This window comes from Bombina bombina, chromosome 6 (assembly GCF_027579735.1).
Source record: "Bombina bombina isolate aBomBom1 chromosome 6, aBomBom1.pri, whole genome shotgun sequence".
Classification (NCBI taxonomy): domain Eukaryota; kingdom Metazoa; phylum Chordata; class Amphibia; order Anura; family Bombinatoridae; genus Bombina; species Bombina bombina.
In genome coordinates this window covers 603102686-603121865 of record NC_069504.1, presented here as the reverse complement: position 1 = coordinate 603121865, position 19180 = coordinate 603102686, and the positions used below count along the sequence as shown (strand labels likewise).

Here is a 19180-nt window from a genome sequence, read left to right as displayed (position 1 = left end):
TGGGCTTGTTCCATTGTATTAGTTAGGCCTTCTGGAGTGCCTATCAGGTCACGGAACAAGTCTTGTAGAAACTCTTGTAGCTCTGCTGGAGAGACAGACTCTGGGATACCCCTGAATCTGATGTTGTTGCGTCTGGACCTGTCCTCAACATCCGCCAGCTTGAGTTCTAGTTGAGAAATTTGGTCAGCTAAGTTTTCTGAGTACGTGAGGTTAGATTGATCCACCACAATATCCTCCTGCTTCCGTTCCAGTACATCCACTCTCTTGCCAATTTCAGAGATCTCTTTTTAAGCTCAGTAGAACTGCGCTGTATCTCCTAAGTTATATATTTAGTCTGCGTTGCCACTGGATTCAGTGATGAAATGTTGGGAGGTGGATGCTGAGTGGATGCTGGATTGAGATTCCTCGTCTTGTGAGTCAGGATCACTTAGTTCTCTCTGGGATTCCATGTTTGGGCCTTTGGCCGGCTGTGTGAAGTAATCATAGACTGTCTACTTAGACTTCGATGCGGATTTGGGGTGCTTCCTGGCTGAATGTGGCATAATGAAAGGATCTAACCACTAGTAAAAGCAATATAGAAAAGATCTACAACACTTTTAATACCTGCAGGGGATGCACCACTGTTGAAAAAGAAGGTTAGAACTGCACATGTATATAATAAGCATTACACAAGTACCTTTAGAGCGGGGCTAGATGTCATCTCACAAGAAACACTATCACATATTAGTTATACGTTAAGAGGTCACCCTCGAGGTTGGACGGTAGGCTCTATCTGAACCTCTGGAGGTGGTAAGGTTACTCAGGCAGATCACAGGAGTGCACCCTCTCCTCAGGGGAAATGGGATATTTCCTCTAATGAGGGGGGAAAAGGAGAGGGGAGATGACCCTCCTAGACAAGCTAGGCAGGAATGGGGGAGGAGAGGGGACAGCCTTGCACAAATTACCTCTGTTGGGGGAACAAGGGACCCTGCAAAGTCCCTGAAGGGACGCTACAATTCTTTACCCCCAATTTATAGGAGCTCTTAACGGGCGCCTACAGGTTAAAGAATTTACTGTCACTAGATGCAGTTCAGCCTCAATTTCTCAGGGGGAGGGGGGCGCTTTGGGTGAATCACCTAGATAAGTCGGCCGGGAAAGGGGGAGGAGAGGGAGTTAGTCTGTGCAAAATTTATCACACAATTAACGGGTAGGTAGGGATACGACCAGAAGGAAGGGGAAAGGGAAGGGGGAAGTGACCAGCTCAGACAAGCTCAGCCGGAAAGGGGGAGTCTCGAGGGGATTCAACTAATTCCAGAGCCCAATCTAAAGCTCCAACACAAATGAGTGGCAAACAAGAAGGACAAAATGGCACGTGGCCCAAAAATGTACTGTGTAAACTGAATCCCTGTAAAAAAAAAAAAAAAAAGAGGTTATGGTTAGGTTAATGACACTACACTTTGGATGGAGTTTCCAAAGACACCGAAGCTGACACAGCAGTCTCAAAGGGTATGAAAAATGATGAGCAGTCAGTCCAAGACAAGGGATTTGCGAGCCCAGGGCCCTCTCTGGAGGTCACACCAAGTGTTATCAAGGGTGCTGATGAGGCCTGGGTGGGGGAGATGATAGCCTCCTGAAAAGTCTCCCAGTTGGGGGCAGAGATTTATAAGGGTCTTTTTAAACAAGCTTCAAGGAGCTAATGAAAATAAAAGTTCAGATCAGGAGTAAGCCTGAGACCTCTGTCTCTCTCCCCCTGGCAAGGTGGCAAGTCGAACTCCGGTACAAAAATGAGCTAGGGCTAAGATGGGGATGAAGCTCCTGAGTGGGCCCCGGGGATTATTAAGCGGGGAGTAGTGATAAGGGCTACTGTCAAAGTTGTGTATGGATCTGAGAGGTCAGGTGTAAGTGAAGGTCAGATTCTGATAATGTTTAGGCCTGAGGGTATCACAGTAGGCCGTTAGATTCAGTGTGGGAGGCTTGATAGTAGTATGGGGGTCCCTGGGGTAGGTACGTGGAGTGGCTGTACTCTTGTGAGAGGGTATTGGGCCTTAGGGTGTACAGGGCCTAGAAGACAAATGCTACTGCACAAAAAGCAGTGATCTTACCCTCACAGGCCACGTGGTCCTCCAGATTCTCAGCTGCAGCGATCAGGAGGCTCCACAGTTGTTAGGAGCCGGTTTGGGGAAATCCTAGCAGTGGGTACGGTAGAATCTGAGTGAGGCTGTCTGCTACCCCAGTACTGATGCTGCGTGTAGGATTCAAAGAAGCGCAGGCCCAATATGGCGGCCGTTCGCGCCCTTCCCGATCCTCTGCAAAATGAGGAAGGCACTGGCTTTCACTGTGGCTCGGCCGAGCTCCCAATGGTGCAGTTACCTACCCGGTTCCTTCTTCTAGGGCCCAACTCTCCAACATACCGGCAGACCTCGGGGGGCCACCCAAGCTCAGTCTGCTGGGCAATCTGTTGGCCTCGAGGTGAGTAGAGGCTGCTCAGAGACCCTGGGTAGCCCTCAAATCCCCAATCCACCACTGAAGAAATGGGTAGACGCTCCGGAGCAGAAGCAGTAGGCCTCAGGAGGCAGGTGCTGCATGGAGCGGCCCTATCGAGAACCTCCCGTTCAGGTCTTGGGTCACCAGTGGCTTCTATGTCTCCGGAGCAGAGACCCGACCCTCCGGAGAGCGGGAGCCTCCGCAGTCACAATCAGATCCGCCTCAACAATCAGAGGTAAACGGCTCAGAATCCGTGCAATGAGATCCAGGGGTATGTCCCAAAGTTTCCTGGGTCCCTTATTCTCCTGTTGGTGGTTCTTAGGTAGCCAATTTGTAGGTAATGCACCTTAAAAAATGGATAATTAGGAACTTTCAGAGCGGAGCTGTTTCGGAACATGTCTGTACTTTATGGCGGTTAACTCTGCCCCCCCCCCTTGTGCAATATATTTTATAATTTTTATTAGATGGTGTTATTATGAGTGTAAGTATACTGTGTAAAGTATTTCTCCTGTTGGTGGTTCTTAGTTAGCCAATTTGTAGGTAATGCACCTTAAAAAATGGATAATTAGGAACTTTCAGAGCGGAGCTGTTTCGGAACATGTCTGTACTTTATGGCGGTTAACTCCGCCCCCCCTTGTGCAATATTTTTAATAATTTTTATTAGATGGTGTTATTATGAGTGTAAGTATACTGTGTAAAGTATTTTTGGTTCACAAAGCAGTTAACCAGAGCTCTGAGGACGTGTAATCATGCCAGTGTAAAGCGCTCAAGTGATCGTGTTTACTTTCAACATGTAATACGAGTGGAAAACCCAACACGCGCAAACAACCGCAATACACTAATTGCTCGCACATAACTGTTTGCGCTTCACTCGTAATCTAGCCCACTGTGTTTTAACAGCCCACAAAGACATAAATAATCAGGTCTCATCTGCTGCTTCCCATATAGAAAATATGTCACAGCTCTTGTCAGCCTATCCTTTCCCAATACATTTAGCTTCTCTTTCATTTACTGTTTGGTTTAGTTACTGCACTTTTTGATTGTCGTTAATACTATAAAGAGTTTGCCAGCATGGCTTTCCCTAACCATTTTTTTTTTTTTTTTTTAATGATGAGGTATTTTATTATTAGAATTTTATTTTATAATGACATTCAAATAAGACACTTAGAAATATGAGCTTTTGTGAACAAAAGACCTATTTCAGGCCATTATTATCCACTGCCTAGGCATTAACTTGCAAAGCAGTAAGAAATACAGAAATATATTTTAAAACAGAATAGACCCCAGACATTTCCTAGTTGTCAAGTTATTTTCTTTGATGTTTAGAACAGCTCTGTATTCAACATAAAATGGCAAAATATAGTCTGATTCTCTTCTAAAACAAATATAAGTGGTTAAAATACAAAAGAGTCTATAAATAAACATTAGCTTACCTTTTCCCCATGTTCTACACTCCATTATTTGCTAACATTAACATAAAGTCATAATTCAGTAAGCAAGATGTTCAATTTAAATGGTTCATTCAAATATTTATGTTATATTTATGTTATATAAAAAAAAATATAATTTATGCTTACCTGATAAATTACATTTCTTTCAGGTGGTGAGAATCCACGAGCCATTATTCCTGGGAAACAACTCTCCCCACCACTAGGAACGGACAAAGATCCCCAAAACTCCAAAAGCCCCCCAAAAACCCCCACTCCGTAGAGGAAACCAGTCTGTCGTATAACCAGGCATGGAGAAAAAGAAAGATAGGAAAGGATAAGAGCAAACAAAGGAGCAGGAACAAAAAGAATGTTCACATTTAACTGCCTCCAAAAATTAAATAAAAAAAACAATAAAAAATATTTAAAAATCTATGAAAAAATGGGCAGGGTCTTGTGGACTCTCACCACCATGAAATACATAAATTTATCAGGTAAGTATAAATTATATTTTCTTTTATAAAGGTGGTGAGAGTCCACAAGCCATTACTCCTGGGAACTTTTACCCAAGCTGTGGCGTCCATGAGTAATGAGGCCTGGACTAATGATTACTCAATGTTTATTTTAAGAGTTTTCTTTTTTTTTGTGTTTATGCTGCAAAAATATATATACAAAAATAGTTAATGCCTAGAAACAGCTGCCTGGGGTACTTTCCCACCAAATGCTGCCTCAGAAGAAGCTCAAGCATCAAAATCGTAGAGTTTAGAAAATGTATCAAAGGAAGTAGCAAACTTGCAAAGTTAAGCAACAGATGCCTCATTCTTAAAAGCTCAGGAAGTAGCCACTGACCCAGTCGAATGGGCAGTAATACCTTTAAAGGGACATTCAAGTCAAAATAAACATTTATGATTCAGATAGAGCATGCAGTTTTAAGACAATTTCCAATTTACTTCCATTATCTACTTTTACACATTCTTTTTATATTCACACTTTCTGGGGAGCAAGCTCCTACTGAGCATATGCACAAGCTCACAGGGTATATGTATACTAGTCTGTGATTAGCTGATGTCTGTCACATGATATAGGGGGTTGGAAAATAGGAGAAAAGATAAATTTGTCTGAAAAAAATCTACTGCTTATTTGAAATTCAGAGTAAGTGCTATTGCATTGTCTTTTTATCATGTACTTGTTAATTATGTAATTCTACTTTATTGAGTGGTCCTTTAAGCCTTGTGCGTGAAAAGCTTTAACCAAGAGGCTAACAAAACAGCTAAAGCCTTCTGACCCTTCCTGGAAGCGGAAAAATGAACAAACTAGAGGATTGCAAAAAAAAGTAGCTTGCAAATAAAACTTCAAAGTTCTGACAACATCCACGTTATTGAGAAGCCTATCCTTAAAAATTTTGGGATTATGACAAAAAGAGGGAACATAGTTCTAAAAACTTCTTTATCCTGATGAAAAACAAGATAAGGAGGCTCACAGGAAAGAACAGAGAATTCAGAAACTAGCAGAATAAATGACCAAAAGAAACAAAACCTTCCAGGACAAAAGCTGAATATCAAATTATACGTAGGTTTAAATAAACCTGCAAAACTCTTAGAACCAAATTAAGTTTCGAAGAAGAAGAAATTGGTTTCATCACTGGATTAATCTTAACTAAATGTTGAATAAAAAACTGGATTTCAGGAAATTTAGCAATTTTCTTGTAAAATAAGACTGAAAGAACCAAGACCTGGTCCTTTATCCAAACCATTTAGAAGAAATTGAAGAACTCTAGGAATTCTAAAATAGTGCCAGCTAAAATCATGTTCTACACATCAAGAAACAAAAGCCTCCCAAACCCTTGGTTTACAAGCCTGAATCAAAGTCTCAATGACAGAATCAGAATAACCTCTCTAAGAACTAAGCGTTCAATCTCCAAGCCATAAAGTTTAGAAATGTGAGGTCCTGAAGAAAAAACATAATTTATGCTTACCTGATAAATTCCTTTCTCCTGTAGTGTGGTCAGTCCACGGGTCATCATTACTTCTGGGATATTAACTCCTCCCCAACAGGAAGTGCAAGAGGATCACCCAAGCAGAGCTGCTATATAGCTCCTCCCCTCTACGTCACACCCAGTCATTCGACCAAGAACCAAACGAGAAAAGAGAAACTATAGGGTGCAGTGGTGACTGGAGTATAATTTAAAAATGTAGACCTGCCATAAAAAACAGGGCGGGCCGTGGACTGACCACACTACAGGAGAAAGGAATTTATCAGGTAAGCATAAATTATGTTTTCTCCTGTTAAGTGTGGTCAGTCCACGGGTCATCATTACTTCTGGGATACCAATACCAAAGCTAAAGTACACGGATGACGGGAGGGACAGGCAGGATCTTTATACGGAAGGAACCACTGCCTGAAGTACCTTTCTCCCAAAAACAGCCTCCGAAGAAGCAAAAGTGTCAAATTTGTAAAATTTGGAAAAAGTATGAAGAGAAGACCAAGTTGCAGCCTTGCAAATCTGTTCAACAGAGGCCTCATTCTTAAAGGCCCAAGTGGAAGCCACAGCTCTAGTGGAATGAGCTGTAATTCTCTCAGGAGGCTGCTGTCCAGCAGTCTCATAGGCTAAACGTATTATGCTACGAAGCCAAAAAGAGAGAGAGGTAGCAGAAGCTTTTTGACCTCTCCTCTGTCCAGAATAAACGACAAACAGGGAAGAAGTTTGGCGAAAATCTTTAGTTGCCTGTAAATAAAATTTCAGGGCACGGACTACATCTAGATTGTGCAGAAGTCGTTCCTTCTTTGAAGAAGGATTCGGACACAATGATGGCACAACAATCTCTTGATTGATATTCTTGTTAGTGACAACCTTAGGTAAGAACCCAGGTTTAGTACGCAGAACAACCTTATCTGAATGAAAAATCAGATACGGAGAATCACAATGTAAGGCTGATAACTCAGAGACTCTACGAGCCGAGGAAATAGCCATTAAAAACAGAACTTTCCAAGATAACAGCTTGATATCAATGGAATGAAGGGGTTCAAACGGAACACCCTGTAAAACGTTAAGAACTAAATTTAAGCTCCATGGTGGAGCAACAGCTTTAAACACAGGCTTAATCCTGGCCAAAGCCTGGCAAAAAGCCTGAACGTCTGGAACTTCTGACAGACGCTTGTGTAAAAGAATGGACAGAGCTGAGATCTGTCCCTTTAAGGAACTAGCAGATAAACCCTTTTCTAAACCTTCTTGTAGAAAAGACAATATCCTAGGAATCCTAACTTTACTCCATGAGTAACTCTTGGATTCGCACCAATGTAAGTATTTACGCCATATTTTATGGTAAATCCTTCTGGTAACAGGCTTCCTAGCCTGTATTAAGGTATCAATAACTGACTCCGAAAAACCACGCTTTGATAAAATCAAGCGTTCAATTTCCAAGCAGTCAGCTTCAGAGAAATTAGATTTTGATGTTTGAAAGGACCCTGAATTAGAAGGTCCTGTCTCAGAGGCAGAGACCAAGGTGGACAGGATGACATGTCCACTAGATCTGCATACCAGGTCCTGCGTGGCCACGCAGGCGCTATTAGAATCACCGATGCTCTCTCCTGTTTGATCCTGGCAATCAATCGAGGAAGCATCGGGAAGGGTGGAAACACATAGGCCATCCCGAAGGTCCAAGGTGCTGTCAAAGCATCTACCAGGACCGCTCCCGGGTCCCTGGACCTGGACCCGTAACAAGGAAGCTTGGCGTTCTGGCGAGACGCCATGAGATCTATCTCTGGTTTGCCCCAAAGTCGAAGTATTTGGGCAAAGACCTCCGGATGAAGTTCCCACTCCCCCGGATGAAAAGTCTGACGACTTAGGAAATCCGCCTCCCAGTTCTCCACTCCAGGAATGTGGATCGCTGACAGGTGGTAAGAGTGAGACTCTGCCCAGCAAATTATCTTTGATACTTCCATCATCGCTAGGGAGCTTCTTGTCCCTCCTTGATGGTTGATGTAAGCTACAGTCGTGATGTTGTCCGACTGAAACCTGATGAACCTCCGAGTTGTTAACTGAGGCCAAGCCAGAAGGGCATTGAGAACTGCTCTCAATTCCAGAATGTTTATTGGAAGGAGACTCTCCTCCTGAGTCCATGATCCCTGAGCCTTCAGGGAATTCCAGACAGCGCCCCAACCTAGTAGGCTGGCGTCTGTTGTTACAATTGTCCAATCTGGTCTGCTGAATGGCATCCCCCTGGACAGATGTGGCCGAGAAAGCCACCATAGAAGAGAATTTCTGGTCTCTTGATCCAGATTCAGAGTAGGGGACAAATCTGAGTAATCCCCATTCCACTGACTTAGCATGCATAATTGCAGCGGTCTGAGATGTAGGCGTGCAAAGGGTACTATGTCCATTGCCGCTACCATTAAGCCGATTACCTCCATGCATTGAGCCACTGACGGGTGTTGAATGGAATGAAGGACACGGCAAGCATTTTGAAGCTTTGTTAACCTGTCTTCTGTCAGGTAAATCTTCATTTCTACAGAGTCTATAAGAGTCCCCAAGAAGGGAACCCTTGTGAGTGGTAAGAGAGAACTCTTCTCTACGTTCACCTTCCACCCATGCGACCTTAGAAATGCCAGTACTAACTCTGTATGAGACTTGGCAGTTTGAAAGCTTGACGCTTGTATCAGAATGTCGTCTAGGTACGGAGCCACCGAAATTCCTCGCGGCCTTAGCACCGCCAGAAGAGAGCCCAGAATCTTTGTGAAGATTCTTGGAGCCGTAGCCAACCCGAATGGAAGAGCTACAAACTGGTAATGCCTGTCTAGGAAGGCAAACCTTAGATACCGGTAATGATCTTTGTGAATCGGTATATGAAGGTAGGCATCCTTTAAATCCACTGTGTTCATGTACTGACCCTTTTGGATCATGGGTAAGATTGTCCGAATAGTTTCCATTTTGAACGATGGAACTCTTAGGAATTTGTTTAGGATCTTTAAATCCAAGATTGGTCTGAAGGTTCCTTCTTTCTTGGGAACCACAAACAGATTTGAGTAAAACCCTTGTCCGTGTTCCGACCGCGGAACCGGATGGATCACTCCCATTAGTAAAAGATCTTGTACACAGCGTAGAAACGCCTCTTTCTTTATCTGGTTTGTTGACAACCTTGAAAGATGAAATCTCCCTTTTGGGGGAGAGGCTTTGAAGTCCAGAAGATATCCCTGAGATATGATCTCTAACGCCCAGGGATCCTGGACATCTCTTGCCCAAGCCTGGGCGAAGAGAGAGAGTCTGCCCCCCACTAGATCCGTTCCCGGATCGGGGGCCCTCACTTCATGCTGTCTTAGGGGCAGCAGCAGGTTTTCTGGCCTGCTTGCCCTTGTTCCAGGACTGGTTAGGTTTCCAGCCTTGTCTATATCGAGCAACAGCTCCTTCCTGTTTTGGTGCAGAGGAAGTTGATGCTGCTCCTGCCTTGAAGTTACGAAAGGCACGAAAATTAGACTGTCTAGCCCTAGGTTTGGCTCTGTCTTGAGGCAGGGCATGGCCTTTACCTCCTGTAATGTCAGCGATAATTTCCTTCAAACCGGGCCCGAATAAGGTCTGCCCTTTGAAAGGTATGTTAAGTAATTTAGATTTAGAAGTAACATCAGCTGACCAGGATTTTAGCCACAGCGCTCTGCGTGCTTGAATGGCGAATCCGGAATTCTTAGCCGTAAGTTTAGTTAAGTGTACTACGGCATCAGAAATAAATGAATTAGCTAGCTTAAGGGTTTTAAGCTTGTGTGTAATCTCATCTAATGGAGCTGATTCAAGGGTCTCTTCCAGAGACTCAAACCAAAATGCTGCTGCAGCCGTGACAGGCGCAATGCATGCAAGGGGTTGCAATATAAAACCTTGTTGAACAAACATTTTCTTAAGGTAACCCTCTAATTTTTTATCCATTGGATCTGAAAAGGCGCAGCTATCCTCCACCGGGATAGTGGTACGCTTAGCTAAAGTAGAAACTGCTCCCTCCACCTTAGGGACCGTTTGCCATAAGTCCCGTGTGGTGATGTCTATTGGAAACATCTTTCTGAATATAGGAGGGGGTGAGAAAGGCACACCGGGTCTATCCCACTCCTTAGTAACAATTTCAGTAAGTCTCTTAGGTATTGGAAAAACGTCAGTACTCGACGGTACCGCAAAATATTTATCCAACCTACACATTTTCTCTGGTATTGCAACTGTGTTACAATCATTCAGAGCCGCTAGGACCTCCCCTAGTAATACACGGAGGTTTTCCAGCTTAAACTTAAAATTTGAAATGTCTGAATCCAGTTTATTTGGATCAGATCCGTCACCTGCAGAATGAAGCTCTCCGTCCTCATGTTCTGCAAATTGTGACGCAGTATCTGACATGGCCCTAATATTATCAGCGCACTCTGTTCTCACCCCAGAGTGATCTCGCTTACCTCTAAGTTCTGGTAATTTAGACAAAACTTCAGTCATAACATTAGCCATGTCCTGTAGTGTGATTTGTAATGGCCGCCCTGAAGTACTCGGCGTTACAATATCACGCACCTCCCGAGCGGGAGATGCAGGTACTGACACGTGAGGCAAGTTAGTCGGCATAACTTCCCCCTCGTTGTTTGGTGAATGATGTTCAATTTGTACAGAATGACTCTTATTCAAAGTAGCATCAATGCAATTAGTACATAAATTTCTATTGGGCTCCACCTTGGCTTTTGCACATATAGCACAGAGATGTTTAACAAACTAGCAATTAAACTAGCAAGCTTGGAAATACTTTTCACTCAAATTACAAGTAATATGAAAAACACACTGTGCCTTTAAGAAGCACAGAAAAAAATTATGACAGTTTAATAATAAGGAAACCGGAAAAATTATAACAATCAGATTTTTTCCCAGTAAAAGCATAAATTTAGCAAAGGATTGCCCCCATTAGCAATGGATAACTAACCCTTAATAGCAGAGAAACAAATGTACAAAATATAAACGTTTTTTATCACAGTCAAAGCACAATCTCACAGGTCTGCTGTGAGTGATTACCTCCCTCAAAATAATTTTTGAAGACCCTTGAGCTCTGTAGAGACGATCCGGATCATGCAGGGAGAGAAACAGACTTTTGACTGAATATCTGATGCGTAGCAAAAGCGCCAAAATAGGCCCCTCACCCTCACCCACAGCAGTGAGGGAAGTTCAGTAAACTGTCTCAAATTAAAATAAACGACAGCCAAGTGGAAAAACAGTGCCCAAAAACAATTTTTCACCCAGTACCTCAGATATTTAAACAATTTAGCATGCCAGCAAAAACGTTTAAAATTAAATATCATGAAATGTCATTAAGCAGCCTGTTGCTAGACGTTCCCACTGCAAGTAAGGCTAAAGATTATATGCATATAGTATTACCCAGAGAAGTGCCATTCCCCAGAATACTGAAGTGTACACATATATACATAAACAGCCTGATACCAGTTGCTACTACTGCATTTAAGGCTGAACTTACATTATATTGGCATTGGCAGTATTTTCTCAGTCAATTCCATTCCTCAGAAAATAATATACTGCAACATACCTCTTTGCAGGTGAACCTGCCCGCTGTCCCCTGATCTGAAGTTTACCTCACTCCTCAGAATGGCCGAGAACAGCAAAATGAATTTTAGCTACGCCGGCTAAAATACTCCAAAAACTCAGGTAGATTCTTCTTCAAATTCTACCTGAGAAGGAACAACACACTCCGGTGCTGTTTTAAAATAACAAACTTTTGATTGAAGATATAAAAACTAAGTATAATCACCACAGTCCTCTCACACATCCTATCTATTAGTTGGGTGCAAGAGAATGACTGGGTGTGACGTAGAGGGGAGGAGCTATATAGCAGCTCTGCTTGGGTGATCCTCTTGCACTTCCTGTTGGGGAGGAGTTAATATCCCAGAAGTAATGATGACCCGTGGACTGACCACACTTAACAGGAGAAAACAGACCTTGAAACAGAAGATTGTGGTGCAGATGAAGAGGCCATGCAGAGGACGTGTAATCATGCCAGTGTAAAGCGCTCAAGTGATCGTGTTTACTTTCAACATGTAATACGAGTTGAAAACCCAACACGCGCAAACAACCACAATACACTCCGAATTGCTCGCACATAACTGTTTGCGCTTCACTCGTAATCTGGCCCACTGTGTTTTAACAGCCCACAAAGACATATAGCATGCCAAATAAGTGGAAGTTCAAAACAATAACGTACTTAAATAATCAGGTCTCATCTGCTGCTTCCCATATAGAAAATATGTCACAGCTCTTGTCAGCCTATCCTTTCCCAATACATTTAGCTTCTCTTTCATTTACTGTTTGGTTTAGTTACTGCACTTTTTGATTGTCGTTAATACTATAAAGAGTTTGCCAGCATGGCTTTCCCTAACCATTTTAACGGTCAAAGTATACATCCTTCATTACAACAAAAACAAACTACCTTATACCTTTTTAATTTGCTGCTTGCCAAAAAGGGCTACAAGGCATTGACACAATATTTCTTGTAGGGCTAGTAATGGGTTAACTTCTGTATTACATTTTAGTTTGAATCTCCTTTACTGCTTTCCATGTGATGCAACCTTATGACTGGTCCGTTTTCCCCTATAGGTACTTTCATTCCCTGCATCTGTCTATGATCTTCTCTGAATTGTAAAAGCTGTATAGCTAAGTATAAATAGTTGTCAGCAATAGTTGCAATGACTTGGATTCCTCCTATTTTTATAACAAGGTTGGCAATGAGAACAATTATATAGATGCTGTCAGTCTTATATTGCTACAATATGTAGTTTGTGGGCATTTACTTCTGGATCTCCCATTAAGATACAGTAGATGACCAATTATGAACTCTGCAATCCTGTTTATAGTTGGTTGGGAAATAAAACATCTGCTTTAACATTAGGAGGATTTGAAAAGTTCCTATTTATCACTTGCATTTCCATTCATCCCATGAACGCTGTCACTTTTGAATGTAACGTTTGGCTAATAATTGTATCAGCTTTGCATATTGCTAGGAACCTTGCACAAAATGCTGGGTTTGTTTCTATAAACCAGGGAGAGTATAGTAGACCTTTATAATATGCAGTGACGAACCTCTTGCATAGAACTTTCCCTCTTCCTCCTACAGCCGCTGAGTGAGCCGCGAAGAATCCGCTGAGTGAGCAATCCAAGCAACTCTCCTGGCATAAACATTCCCAGCTGTTCCCTGGAACTCTTTCCAGCTAAGAGTTTGATTAACAGTTTCACAAGATGTAATCTTAAAACAATACCGTGATTACTTATCATCCCAAAGCAAAGAGCAGCCAATCACCAATAAGTGTCCTGCCAGCAAATGACTTGCTGAGTGGCATTGTTATGCTGGGCAGCTGGAGATCGTTTCACGTGAGGTCAGCGAGTTAACACACCTGATAAGAAACTGAGATAATGTCTGAGGTTCTAAGTGGTGTTGTTAAATTGCCAAGACTGCCCCAGTATCATCATTACTTTTTTGGCATATGGTCACTATAATGTTTGTAAAGCCATTTCTACATCCAAAAGCTGATTTTTCAATAACAAGAGAAATGATTAGTGTAACTAAGTAAAAACACTATTTTATGTTACAATTTAAATACAAGATAAAAAAAAAAACTATATTATAAACAGCAATGTGCTCATGAAGAATGTGTGTGAATGTGTGTAGCTGAGAGTGTGTAGGTGTGGATATGGATGTGAGTGTAGGTGTGTTCAGAAGGGAAAATAGTAACACCTTATAGTTGAGAATCTCTTAATGGCTCCAATTGTATTTAGAAATTGAGACTGCATAATAAAATATATTATTTTTGTTAATAAGTCTAATTATATTTAATTCTACTTTTCCAAAATAGAAATTAAACTTTACTGACAACTATGTGGAATAATTTCATTAAACTGAACCCTGAGTCTCACCTACAAGAGCTACTCTTTAAGTTTGGGATTATGGCGTGAGATGGTCTATACAAAAACATAATATTAGCTCTTTATATGCACAGGGACACATTTGACTGCCAACAGGATGTTAGAGTGAGTGGTTAAATTAACCAAGTTCCTTATCATGGATTTCTGTGACACTTAGTGGCATATTTAGATATTTTGTCATGCCCTCTGCACTATTTGCATCCCCTCCCTTCAAACCTCCCGCCCAAATAATTTTATCTTATTAATGATTACTGATTTATATAATACAATTAATGGAGCAAGATTTAAAAGTATTGCTCTGCATTTTATCCTGCATCATCCTTACTCACAGACCGCTCATACTACAACTCTGCAAAGCCTGAAACAGAGCAGCAGTATTGATCTTCGGCAACATTACCCCAGGACCTGAAGGTTCTTAAAAATGGCCCTGTCACGGTGGCTCTTGACGTATGAGAGCATTGTGAACAGTTTGCCATAGATTTCCACTTTCAGGAGCTAAAATGAAGCCTGCAGAGAATACTGGCCCCACTACTCCAGGAATCAACATTGAAGAAGGACCCTATTAAGCTTACTTCTCAATAGTTAAAAGATGAGCCTACCTTCCGTTATACAACGGAACAGCACACATCCCCTGATCCGACATGGGATGGTCACCTTCCATTTAAGCATGTAGCGGTTCCTTCAGACGAAAATGGCCATACCCTGGATGACACATGCCTAGAACTTCTGCAGACACAACGGGAGGATCCACAATCAACAAAACCAGAAGGGCCCTTAATCAACAAGTTCCCTTCTCGTATGAGCAGCGTAATATTAGGATAACAGTTGCTTCAAGCTGCTGTCGCTTATGATCAACACCAACCGAGATCATTTCCCCAGAGTAACAAGTGCATACAAGTATATGTTACCTCCATGAGACGGCAGAAGGGGCCAAGGGTCCCTAACACCTTGCATGCAGGAGTAGGTTAAAAAGAAGTTACCCCTTCTTGATACTTGAAAACTGCCATACTAAGTTTGTGTTCTGGTTTATGTTTATACACCTCTGTTGTTCTATGTGTGATTTCACTGTTTTTGGCGACATGCTTAATATATAATATGTTGGGAAGCTTTACACATATCCACTACTAGTCAGGAAGTCCAACTGTTATACTATACCAAATATTTAGACATACCCTCTACGAACATAAGCTTTTCATAGGTAGGACATATATCTAAGATACCCTAGGTATAAAACTGAACATTCTTTCACTTAACTGACTTTTTGAAAAATGTCTTAGGGTCTACACTATCAGGGTCCTCCTTTTGGATTAAGATATGTTCACATGTATGATAATGTCAGACATGTCACTACTGTGCCTCCAAATTTTAGCGTTATCACTTGAGTGCTTCCCCTAGAGTGAAATGTTATAATTGAATATTTATAGCCCCGCTCTCTGCAACTTCTGTGCTATCCATACTATCTCAGTTAACCCTTATAGAGTGATACAGAGCTTTGCCGTCTGAAAGTTATATCATAGCTGACCTTTGTTCTCTTCTATCTTATATAGCTTACGTTTATAATGTACCAGTGTAATATATTAACTATACCCTCGACTGATGGACACTAGTCACAATACTTAGTTAAATCTGAATAGTCTTTACCATATTGTCTCTAGTTTACAGGGCGCTGTCGGCTGCCGAGATGGTATTCCGTGAATATGTTTTTAAACACAGGCAAAGATCGATCTTAGACTAATTACAGGGGCCCGTATTGGTTGACCGTGTAACATACAGCTGAAGACCCTTTAGTCTAACTTTTGGGGCTACTTAATCTTATTTACATCTTCTTCTCATAATGGTAACTCATTAATAAGCTACTTAGAATAAAACAAGGTCTTAACATGCTTTATTTGTGACTATCACTCTATAGCGCTCGAAAACCAAGTTCCCATATGATTAAATATTTCCTAGGTTTTTTAATATTTCAAGGTCTGTGAGTAACTCTTGTAATTTCATGCGCTAACCTACTCCAACTCTAGCTGACTATTACCTATTTATTACATCGCTCTGTGTCATAAATATTCTCCTCTTGCATATCAAACAACTATTTATAAGTTCAAGTGTATTTAATCACGCAGGAGGTTCTTTGCCATAAATCACATTTCCTAAGCTTACTTTTCATATTCTAATGCTTAGAAATTATTATTCATCATATTAATACCACTTCCTCATCTGAGTTCCTAACTCATCATATCATAGCTTTGCTATTATGCAATGGTCCAAAAGTGACCGTCTATATCACTATAGTCCCTCTAAGTATGGTACAAGTTTATAGGGGTACATGAGTGACCCCATAGAGTCTGAGAGGAACTGCTAATTTTAAAAAAAGAGGTTTCCAAATTGTGACGTAAAGTACAGGTATTGCTTTGTAAATTATTGTTTGTTTAGACATCATGTTATTAGAAAGGTAGAATTGACATAAGTTTGAATCAACAGAAATGCGCCCTAACATAATAAGGTTCGAATCTACTAGACCCATGTGAAAACATACTATAAACGTCTCTTTATAACAGAAAACAGAAACCTGCTGTTACATTACATAAATTGCCATTAGCTTCTCCCTGTTGATCTCAGTGAGAAATCTACTAGTTTACTTTCACATATCATACTGAGGACTACTTAGGAGACTTCATATATATTTTAAGAGGTGTCAAAAAAGATAAAGGAAGATTTGAAACACTAGTAAGCTACTCCACCTGGCACCTGCCATGAACGCAGAGATCTGTCTCATATGGACCACATGGAGTTCCATCCAATACTCTGTCTGAAACTAGTACTGGAGCATCCCGGCCAACAGGAGTACAGTACAGCTCACATGGTTTGTCTATGGAAGGAACAAGGAAAGAAAAATAAGGACAGTTGGAGTGACAACCATAGAAGGTGACAGAGATGTAAAAGAAAATGGACATAAGAGAGTGAGAGAAACAAACAGTGAGAAAGAAAACAAAATTTATGCTTACCTGATAAATTTCTTTCTTTCTTGACACGATGAGTCTACGGATCAACTTATTACTATTGGGAATATCACTCCTGCCCAGCAGGAGGCGGCAAAGAGCACCACAGCAAAGCTGTTAAATATCACCTCCCTTCCCTCCAACCCCAGTTATTCGACCGAAGCAAAGGAGAGAAAGGAAGCAACAAGGTGCAGAGGTGTCTGAAGTTTATAACATACCAACAAACCCTGTCCAAAAAGAACAGGGTGGGCCGTGGACTCATCGTGTCAAGAAAGAAATACATTTATCAGGTAAGCATAAATTTTGTTTTCTTTCTAATGACACGATGAGTCCACGGATCATCTAATTACTATTGGGAATCAATACCCAAGCTAGAGTACACCGATGATAACGGAGGGACAAGACAGGGAATCTAAACGGAAGGCAAAACTGCTTGAAGAACCCTTTCTCCCAAAAGAGGCCTCAGCCGAGGCAAAAGTGTCAAATTTATAGAATTTTGAAAAAGTGTGATAAGAGGACCAAGTTGCAACCTTGCAAATCTGTTCCACAGAAGCTTCATTTTTGAATGCCCAGGAAGAGGAAACAGCCCTTGTAGAATGAGCGTAACTCTCTCAGGAGGCTGTTGTCCAGCCGTCTCATAGGCAAAGCGAATGATACTCTTCAGCCACAAAGAAAGAGAAGTAGCCGTAGCTTTCTGCCCCTTATGTTTCCCAGAGAATACCACAAACATAGCAGAATTTTAATGCACGCACCACGTAAAGATTGTGAAGAAGTCGTTCCTTCTGAGAAGAAGGATTAGGACACAAGGAAGGAACAACAATGTCCTAATTAATGTTCCGATCTGAAACTACTTTAGGGAGAAACCCTAACTTAGTACGCAAAACTACCTTATCCGAATGAAAAATAAGGTAAGGAGGCTCATACTGTAATGCCTAGAGCTCTGACACTCTACGAGCAGATGAAAAAGCAACAAGAAACAAAACTTTCCAAGATAACAACTTAAAATCTAAGGAATGCATAGGCTCAAACGGAGCCCCTTGAAGAACCTTAAGAACTAAATTAAGACTCCTGGGAGGAGTAACTGGCTTGAACACAGGCCTGATCCTGACCAAGGCCTGACAAAATGATTATACGTCTGGGACGTCCGCCAGATGTTTATGTAACAAAATAGACAAGGCAGATATTTGACCCCATAGGGAACTTTCTGATAAACCCTTCTCCAAACCTTCTTGGAGAAAGGACAGAATTATAGGAATCCTAACTCTACTCCAAGAGTAGCCCTTGGATTCACACCAATACAGATATTTACGCCATATCTTATGGTAAATTTTCCTAGTCACAGGTGTACGAGCCTGAATCATGGTCGCAATGACCGACTCCGAAAATCCATGCTTGGATAAAATTAAGCATTTAATCTCCAAGCAGTCAGCTTCAGAGAAACTAGATTTGGAAGGGCCCTTGAAGTAGAAGGTCCTTTTTCAAAGGAAGTTTCCAAGGTGGAAGAGATGACATGTCCACCAGGTCTGCATACCAAATCCTGCGAGGCCACGCCGGAGCAATGAGGATCACTGACGCCCTCTCCTGCTTGATTCGAGCAATGACACGAGGTAGAAGAGCGAACGGAGGAAATAGGAATGCGAGACTGAAATTCCAAGGTACCACCAGGGCATCTATCAGTACAGCCTGAGGGTCCCTTGACCTCGAACCGTACCTCAGAAAGCTTGGCATTCTGCCAAGATGCCATGAGATCCAATTCCGGCTGACCCCATTTGAGAATCCAGCTGGAAAACACTTCCGGATGGAGTTCCCACTCCCCCAGATGTAAGGTCTGTCTGCTCAGGAAGTCCGCCTCCCAGTTGTCCACTCCTGGGATGTGGATCGCCGACAAACAGCAATTGTTGGTCTCCGCCCACTGAATTATCTTGGCTACCTCTGTCATGGCCAAGGAACTCTGAGTTCCTCCCTGATGGTTGATGTAAGCCACTGAAGTTATGTTGTCCGACTGGAACCTGATGAACCAAGCCGAGGCTAACTGAGGCCAGGTCAAAAGAGCATTAAAGTTTTCTCTCAGCTCCAGAATGTTTATAGGTACAACAGACTCCAACCGAGTCCATGATCCCTGAGCCTTTAGAGAGCCCCAGATTACTCTCCATCCCAGAAGGCTGGCGTATGTTGTCACAATCACCCAGGTGGGTCTGCGGAAGCAAGTTCCCTGAGAGAGATGGTCCTGAGACAACCACCAAAGAAGAGAATCCATTGTCTCCCGATCCAGGTGTAATCGTGGAGACAGGTCCGCATATTCTCCATTCCACTGCCTGAGCATGCATAACTGCAGAGGTCTGAGGTGGAAACGGGCAAATGGGATG

General features: G+C 42.0%; 1 protein-coding gene across 1 annotated transcript in view; it reads right to left on the bottom strand.

Moving 5' to 3' along the window:
• The window catches only part of ADAMTS17 (ADAM metallopeptidase with thrombospondin type 1 motif 17), a 611877-nt gene that overhangs the window by 208507 nt on the left and 384190 nt on the right, over nt 1-19180 (bottom strand). Inside the window, exon 14 of the mRNA XM_053717604.1 lies at nt 16557-16684. Within this exon, the coding sequence (XP_053573579.1) occupies nt 16557-16684 (128 nt within the window). The remainder of the gene's footprint in view (nt 1-16556; nt 16685-19180) is intronic.